General features: G+C 35.3%; 1 protein-coding gene across 9 annotated transcripts; it reads left to right on the top strand.

The window, feature by feature from the left end:
- Positions 1 to 2138: 2138 nt before the first annotated feature.
- On the top strand, positions 2139 to 8698 carry LOC107827873 (two-component response regulator-like APRR2). 9 transcript variants are annotated; one of them, XM_016655092.2, is made up of 12 exons: positions 2139 to 2368; positions 3020 to 3203; positions 3852 to 3931; positions 4236 to 4302; positions 4665 to 4711; positions 4821 to 4898; positions 4996 to 5550; positions 6151 to 6291; positions 6691 to 6969; positions 7280 to 7348; positions 7492 to 7566; positions 8225 to 8698. In XM_016655092.2, exons 2-12 carry the CDS (start codon positions 3071 to 3073, stop codon positions 8390 to 8392), a joined length of 1692 nt encoding a protein of 563 aa, XP_016510578.1. In that variant the 5' UTR covers positions 2139 to 2368; positions 3020 to 3070; the 3' UTR covers positions 8393 to 8698. The 9 variants fall into 9 exon arrangements, with proteins under 9 accessions (XP_016510578.1, XP_016510575.1, XP_075102088.1 ...); XM_016655089.2 differs by having other exon boundaries at positions 4993 to 5550; XM_075245987.1 differs by having other exon boundaries at positions 2170 to 2276.
- The last annotated feature ends 462 nt before the right edge of the window (positions 8699 to 9160 follow it).

Here is a 9160-nt window from a genome sequence, read left to right as displayed (position 1 = left end):
CGCAAAAAAACGTGACATTTGAAGCATAAAATATTGCAAAAAAAGTTGTACGTCACTCCAGGTTATTAAAAATTTGGAATGAGCTACCTATGACATTATATGTCAAGCTTGCCAAAACATTGTGACGTATGACAAAATATTCTAGTAACAGAACCATGATTTGGGATAATTTGTTTCTAAACTAAGAAAGTAGAATCTTTGAATAACACTGTCAATAAGTATAAGACCTTGCTAGCTAGGAAATATGAAATTTTACTTTATGATATAACCCTTAATTTTATGCCGATAAGAGTAGATTAAAGAAGAGTTAGAATTAAGAAAAATATATAGAATTGAAGGGTAAGAAAATTGTATGTTTAATTTTCCTATTCGGTTATGGATTTTTAAAAACCTTCCCTAGCTAATTCTAATATCTTTATACTCTATATCTCTTGTCCATAAAAACACGTACGTATTAGAGAAATTTATAACGTATGTTAGCGGTCTCGACTCTTTTCTGGTTGCAAGTTTCAAGTATGCTGATTTATGTCAGAAGTCCCGTCCCATTAAAATACAACCAACAACTTTTTCCATCTCAACATATGAGGGTCAAAATGTGTAATTTTCAGTATAAATTCAAATATTAATTATAATTTTTTAAATGAAATTACTATATTTAGAAATTATATAGAAGTGCTGTAACTCGTGGAGTATAACATTAAATGTTTAAAAAATAATTTGAAAAGGTAAAAGCAGATATTTGGATCTCCAAATAATAATAATTTCAAATAAAATGAGACGCATGAAATGCTAAAGATAGGCACAATTTGTGTAGAGCTTTTCCACAAGAACATGCAAATGCAATCATGCTCTCATCTCTGTTTTAGATGTTTGAAATTTCAAAATGTACAGTGTTTCTTTTTGTGTTTAGGTATGAAAAGAATACAAGAGATAAATGGTCATTGAACTGTAGAAAATAATTTTTTCTTGAGAGAATGGGTGGAATATTAAGAACATTGAAATAAAACAATAAAGAAAAGAAGTATATTGCGAGAGAGGAAATTCTATTGATTTTCATATGAATATTATAATGGGGTAAAGCCCTCTATTTATTGGGGTACAGGGAAAAAATAATTTAGTCACAAAGTAACAAACTCACTACAAGATAGATAAGAATCCACCAGAATAATTTAAATGGAGTTCCCCGGAGAATAAATTCCGGGAAGTGGTCTAATTAGACAACATCTTGCTTCGAACATAGGAGTTGCTAAGAGTAAAATTAGAGCCACATGCAAGGAAACTTGCACGTGTGGTTCTGGTCGGGGCGACCCCGGTATACTGTACTAATTTGTGTAGGTTCCCATAATTCGAGTGAGATTGTCATGGCGGTTCTAATTTTAATTTACCAGTTATTTGTTTCATAGTTTTTATTTGAGCTGCAGACCCCACTATAGAGCTTTTTCGGTAAATGTCTTGATAGAAGATATGATTTCTTGGAACTGAATTTACTCTAAGTACAATTCTATTCATAACAAACATGAAATATTAGCGTCACAATTGTTTTAAGCGTGAGTTTAATGAAAATGAATTAGGAGTAACTTCACCGTAAACAATGTAAAAGTGTAGGCACTCCTGCTAGCTCCCCTTCTACGCGATCCCGAAACACAACCTCACATCAGAAAACCAGCAACTCCAAACCATGAGGAAATGATCTGAAATCACTATAAAATACATCCGAGCCCCACGGGACCCCGTCCAATCATACCAACAAGTTTAAATACCTTATCTAAACTTATCTAAAGGACTCGCGACTAGTCCCTTGTATTGCGACTAGGCACACAAATCCGACCCTAAAGTCGTAATACACTATCATCACCAATAGTCACCTTCTTAGCATCATGTCGGAACATCCTATCCTCAAGAACAAGTAAATGGGTATCATCCTGCTGGCTAGCCTTGATGCACTCGAACAAAGACAATTGAATTTTAAAATTAAAAAAAAAATTACTGATAAAGTACGAATATGAATTAGTTGAACAAGTTGATATCCAATATGTTATAAAAAAATAAAAAAAAAGGAGTAATTTGTATTTGACAAACGAAAAGCAAAGTAACTAAATGCTTATTCTGTGGTCCGCAGCAGCAGATAACAAATACACAGCCAACTCCAGAAAGTGCACTTCAACCCCGCGCCACTCTTCTCTCTCTTCTTCAATTCTTTCTTTCTCTCTCTCTCAGTCCCTCTGTCTCTAACACCCCCCCCCCCCACCCAGCCCCGCTTGTTTATTTCTACCCAGGTAGATACAATCAAGAAATGACTCTAATAAGAAGTTTAAAAAAAGAAAAAGAACTAATGAGCTAGTCTTCTTCATTTCCCAAGAGATATTGGGTATATAATAATACTACCTACTTACTACTTATGTATAATTGAATTTGCTTGCTTTTTTACATGCATTATATGGGTAGAATTATTTACACGTTCATGCATCAAGGAGAATAAGTTAAAGAATTTGCTTGTGCGTTTTCTCCACGTTTATCCATTTGTCTAAGGTTTTTCCTTTCTTTTTTTGTTTTTCTTCTTTTTCTTCGTCAGTTTAAAACTCTATGGTGTTCTTGGAATTGTGATGTTTCTGTATTCACATGGTTTTTATTTACTTTTGTCTTTTTATGTTAATATATTGAAGATCTCTCACGTGGCGTTTTCTAAATTTTTGTTGCTTCATGTTTGCTATACCCTATGCCTAAAGCTAAAAGCATAGTCTTTTTAATTGCCTCTTTGGTTTTTGGTTAAATGATGTTAAAGATTAGATCTTGAAAAGGTGGGTAGGAGAAGGGGGGGTTATTGATCTTTAATAGTATATTTTTTTCTCTTTTTTCTGAGACTTATATATTATCATTATGAATTAAACTAGCTGAGAGGTTTAAGAGTGGTTTCTAAATATTGTTGTTTATTTTACCACTTTTGAACAATTTAGCTGAAACTTATGGCTAACTAAAGAGATTTTAAATCTGAGGAGAATTCATTTTGGGGTGTGTGCAGATTGTTTTGGAAGCTCTAATTTGGTTGACTGAAAAAGATGCCATTTTAGAAATGATTTGTACTGAGGATGATCAATTATTGGGTTGGAAAGATTTTCCAAAGGGGCTTAAAGTCCTACTTATTGATGAAGACTGCAATTCTGCTTCAGTGATGAGATCAAGGCTTGAGAAAATGGATTACATAGGTTAGTTGTAGCAAAGTCTTCGAAAAATACTTACTCGCACCCGGTGTTTACCCTTTCTTGTTCATCCCTTTTTAGTAACATAATTTTTTGGTCAATTACTTGCATTCTGTTTTCCATGTTAATTGTGCCTTCTAGTTTTAGGTTTTATATGGAAATACCTTTGCATTTGTTACTGAGGGAAAATAGAGTGTTCTGTTCCATCTTTTTTATTTTAAGATGAAGAGCATTTAAGTGATTCATGCTTTTTATTTTACCTTTTCCTGAAATGATGCATACTGCATTTAAACTTTCTTTCTATGGTTCTTGCAAGTCTAATCTATTTTTGTGCTGTTCCAAACTTTGGGGCAGTTAGTTGCTTCACATTAGCAAACATTGAGTAATTCACTGCAGAATACTCTGAATTACTGGTGTAAATTTTTATTAATAATGTTTTTCATTCTTCTTTCTTTAACTATTGAGAGTTATAGCTGAGGCTTCAACTTTTTGTATGGCTAGGATGATATTTTGCTCTCAAGTCCTTAGCTTGTTATTTGTCCCAAAATTTTTGTGTTATTTTTCACTGCTTCTTTTGCTATATCTTCTGCTTTTGAAGAGGTCATGGATTTGTATCTATTCGTAAATCTTCCTGAAATTTCATTTTTTTTGCAGTTTACTCATTCTGCAATGAGAATGAAGCTTTGTCTGCAATCTCAACCAAAACTGAGTACTTTCATGTTGCCATTGTGGAGGTACTATAGTTTCATTTTTGCTCCTCTCTTGAAACTTTCTCTCGTTTAAGTTCTAATAATACAGTTGAGCTAGCTCGTTGAAGTAATATTTATATGGTGTAAAGCAGCAGATCTTTACTATTCTCAAATAACAATTCCATTTTAACATGTAAATGCTATAATTGGGAATTTAGGCTATTATATACCAACTAAAACAGTAGGCATCCCTATTGATATTCGATTGACAATAGTTGATTAATAAAAATTGAACATAGGTCAGAATGTTATACTAATTGTCGATGAATTTGTCTATCATTTGACACAGGTAACTGCAGGCAATAGTGATGGAGTTCTCCGATTTCTTGAGAGTGCCAAAGATCTGCCAACAATAAGTGAGTGTTATACTTATCGAAAATGAGTGTTGTATTGCAATTAGACTTGGTTTCTGCAGATATGATGGTATTGGTAGAGTTGCAAGTGCTATAATCTTAAATTTTGACTTGTAACACAAAGAAAATAACCTATTTATGCATTCTAAGTTTTTTCTGAGAATGATTCCATGCTTCTTTTGGTAGATCTTAGTTTTCATTTATTCCTTTTGGTCTGTCATTGTTAATTGTTTAGAGCATTTATGGGGTCAGTATAGAATGGGAAGTCTTCTCTAGTAGAAACATAAAAAGGATAACTGTACTTGTCTCTAAAGATTCTAAAAGCTAAAACATATCTAATAATCCATTTTGCTTACTTCTTGCAGTGACATCAAATATCCATTCCCTTAGCACAATGATGAAGTGTATAGCGGTGAGATTTGGGGCTCAAGCTTTCATTTGAAGCACTTTTTAAGAAAAAAATGAAGCACTTTGTTTTCAGTAATTATGTAAAAAAAGTTGATTGTGTAGATGTATTGCAGCTTGGTGCAGTCGAGTTTCTTCAGAAACCATTATTGGATGATAAACTCAAAAATATCTGGCAACATGTAGTTCGCAAGGTTTGTTGCGAAGACTTTACTGGGTCACCTTGTGATTCTTTCAAACTATTACACTTTTTATGTGGAGAGGACATCCTGATCTTATTGGTTGCAGCAGGCATTCAATGCTGGAGAAAAAGATGTGCCCGAATCGCTTAAACCAATAAAAGAATCTCTCGTCTCCATGCCACAGCTACAACCAGTAAAGAGTGCAGCAGATGACAAAAGTTCAAACGAAACGGAACCTTTTACCTCCATACCAGAGAACAATAATGAACACTCATCAGGCTGTGATAAATACCCTGCTCCGTCAACCCCACAATTGAAACAAGGAGTGAGGTCAGTTGATGATGGTGATTGCCAAGATCATACTATCTTCTCAACTGAACAAGGTAGTGGGGAGCATGATGGGGACACTAAATCCGTCGAAACTATTTTTAACAATACAGTTGCTGAGGCTACTGTCCAAACAAGTCCACCTGAGCAACAAGGACAAACAATTTTGAAAGAGGAGAATGGTTCATCTCCTCATCAAAAGATGGAGGCTGATATTGCTACCTCTTCACCAAGTAACGACTGCTGTGACAATAGCAGCAGTCATTCTGCTGAACCTATTAAAGCATCTGGTCGCCATAGTTCAGGTGGGACTAGAAGCAATAAGAAGAAAATGAAGGTAAGATGGAAGAAATGGTGCATGTTTCTCATAGAAAAGTAATGACGGTAATTATGTGTTCAAAGTTCTGAATATTATGGTCCAAGAATGCTGTTTTCTGACCTAAGTTTGATTTTTTTCCTAGTTGCATAAGTTCCGCATGAACTCTTATGTTTGAAGGCCTGAAAACAAGCTTCATGATTGCTTCTCTAGTTAATCAATCATGTGGTCTTTTGTTATTTTCTCTTCTTTAAAGGAAAAAGGGATGAGATATTGATATATTAGATGTGGCGTGGCATATATCTTCCTCCTCTTGCATTCATGGATATCATAGAACATCCTCTTTAAATTTTGTCTATGATTTATCAATTCTAGTGTAGCTTTCAGCATTCTGCTTATAGCACCTGTAAGATGAATACGGAGCTCATTTTGTTATCTTGAAGTTTTAACTCCTCAAACAGTGCATGAAACATAGCAATCAGTATATACTCTAGCTAGATTTGTCTTGGGGATTTCAACCTCTAATATAGTTCACTGAGCAGTGGTCAAATTATCCTGCATATGCGGGGGTTTGAATCAGTTGATTCAGGGGAATAAGTTTGGTATCTCTTTCTGATTCAGGTAGATTGGTCACCTGAACTACACAAGAAGTTTGTTCAAGCAGTAGAGCAACTTGGTATTGATCAAGCCATTCCTTCTCGAATACTAGAGCTGATGAAAGTTGAGGGTTTAACGAGACATAACATAGCTAGTCATCTCCAGGTTTGTGAGTTCTGCTCTTTCACATTTTAATTGACCTTCTCTTTTGAGTTATTTACAAATAAAAACAAAAGTATGCTAAACAAGCCTTTGCCTGCTGTGGAAAGGGAAGATTTGAAACCTGACCTCCTAATGCAGTAAAAAAATAAAGGACCAGAACCTAACCTTTTTCTATGTTTAGCACAGTCAGAAGCAATTTGGCTGAAATGTGTTTTAATGAAAATGATCAACATCTGGGAATAATCTTGGCGATTTTAAGTCTGTTGGCACCTCAAGTTAGATAAATTGGTATGATTTTTCCATTTCCTATGAGGGGATATAATTGAGCGTTTGAGCTAAATATAGTTGGATATGGACATATCATTCGCTTAAAAATAATAGTGTCTTTTACTTTCCAAGCAGAAATACAGAATGCATCGGAGGCAAATTTTGCCAAAGGAAGTCGAAAGGAGATGGCCTCATCCACAACCAAGAGATTCAGTACAAAGGAGCTATTATCCTCTTCATAGACCTATCATGACCGTCCCACCGTATCATTCTAATCATATCCCCGCGGCTGGTCAATTATATCCTGCTTGGGTACCACCGGCAAGTTATCCGAATGGTTTACAAGTGTGGGGTTCACCTTACTATCCGGCATGGCAGCCTGCAGATTCTTGGCACTGGAAGCCTCATCCGGGGGTAAACATTTTTGTTCTCAGCTGAATTACTTCCTTCTAGCTTGGCATGCCTATATCGCGAGACAACTCTAGGATTTAAACATAATGAGTTCAACTTTTAAGGTTGTTATCGTTGAACTCATTGTAGTTTGAGATGGATTCAGAATTTAATATTTGTTGAAATTTAAGTGATTTTTAGAGTATATATTTATGCTCCGTGTCAAAAACACTGGGTTCAGTTGAAACTATGGTTTATTCGATCTGCTTGTTTCACACAATTTTGAGTTCAAAGAATACCAAGCTGAAAAACCTCATGTCTTGTGATAATGCAGCTGCATGCTGATACATGGGGCTCCCCTGTCATGCCACCATCATTTGGATCATATCCGCCATATCCTCAGGTGAAAACATTTGCAATACCACCTCCGTTAGATTCTTTCGTACAGTTCAGTGATGTTCTTGAGCTATTTTGATGTTCTTGAGCTATTTTATGTTTGCACTTCTTGGATTAAGTTCCTAATGGCACATGAGTTATATTATGCAGAATGGTGAAGTTTACCAGCCTAACGGAATGCAGAACAGATATAGCATGCTAGAGAAGTCATTTGATCTTCACCCGGTAAGTTTGTCTCAACAGGGATTGTTATGGATATCTTCATATATTTTAGATCCTATTTTCGACCAAAGGAGTTCTTTATGGATACTTGTACTAGGAGATTTTCATACTTTGGTCTCATTTTCCCTTTTGGAAGTATAAAGGAGAATCACTTACGTAATTGATTTTTAGCTTGGCCTTAGAATGCATTTGATAATAGTGTGCTTAAACTACAAATGTGTGTAATGAGGAGGTATTGGGTTAAAACTTTCCCTATCATCTTCAAAATGGATCTAAATTACATAGAAAAGAATTTCATATTATTTAACCGGCACGTTTAATTAGTTGTAACTAATTAGTGTCTCTCACGTTGGTTCATGGAGTGATTGTAGTCTCTTTGTATGGTCTTGGTTGTTTTGGACAATCCTTACCATGCTAGCTTTTGAGGCTCGGTTAGGCCTAAGGTCCATTTTTATCAGTAACCGGCTTGCTAGCTCTCTTTTCTTCGTTAAGAGCCCACCCTTACACTCTTTTTCTATAACTATTTTAGGTTACCTAGTAACTTGATAGTGTAAAAGTGTAAAAATTTTAGGCTTCGATGTATGAATATTAATCATTTTCAAGATTGTGAGTAAGTTTTTCTTTTGGTAAAATAAAATTTTGGTCGTTGGTTGTGGTGCAGGCAGAAGAGGTGATTGATAAAGTAGTGAAAGAGGCAATAACCAAACCGTGGTTGCCTCTTCCTTTGGGCCTAAAACCTCCCTCTACTGATAGTGTTCTCCACGAGCTTTCAAGACAAGGGATCTCAACCGTCCCACCACAAATCAACGGCTCTCGTTGTTGGAGCTGATGTGGCAATCATTTTACTTTGTTCTGGGTCCCACAGGTCCATCTCAGTTCTAAATAAATGGCAGAGAATAAGCCACTTGTATGGTCTTAATTTAAAGACCAAAACCGGGCTTTTGTAAATATTGGCTTCTCCCTTTTTCTAGCCCAATTTTGGACATTTGAGCTGTTGAGTGTGCTCTGTCAATTGCTTTTGAGAATAATGGATTGGGTCATTTTGGGGATGTATGAAAGAATGTGGGGCTATATTCGTACTTGTTAACAGAAAAGTTTCCAATAATTGACCGAATACAAACTGACAATTGAAGCTTACAACAATCTTTAGTGATGGAACGAGAGTATGAAACATTAACCATGCACCATATGATATGTGTTCTCTTTGGTGGGATAATTGAGAAAATTTAGTATTGAATTTATTATATTGTTAAAGTTATAAATTCATATATACTATTTGTTTTTGATAATTTTTATATATAAATTTATGTTTCGCGCAAAAAATAAATGAATCAAGTATTATAACGCTGGATTTGTCCCTGATTTCCGTAGTCAAATGCTACAACTCAAACTGTAATGCACGAGTTTGAAGCCCAATGATCTTATCGGGCGCTGTTGTTCAATTAGGTCTTTCTCACTCCTCGAAAATTGTGAGACAATAAAATCGTCAAAACATGTAATTTTTTGACTATAAGGCTTGCGAGGAACATGTTCTCACTCAACACGATTGGGAAAAGGCCTAGTGCAAAGAAGGGGGCAAGTGCCCATATAGTCATTT

Source organism: Nicotiana tabacum, chromosome 23 (genome assembly GCF_000715075.1).
Source record: "Nicotiana tabacum cultivar K326 chromosome 23, ASM71507v2, whole genome shotgun sequence".
Taxonomy (NCBI): Eukaryota; Viridiplantae; Streptophyta; class Magnoliopsida; order Solanales; family Solanaceae; genus Nicotiana; species Nicotiana tabacum.
The sequence above is the reverse complement of the archived record's forward strand: the minus strand, read 5'-3'. Positions and strand labels throughout refer to the sequence as shown.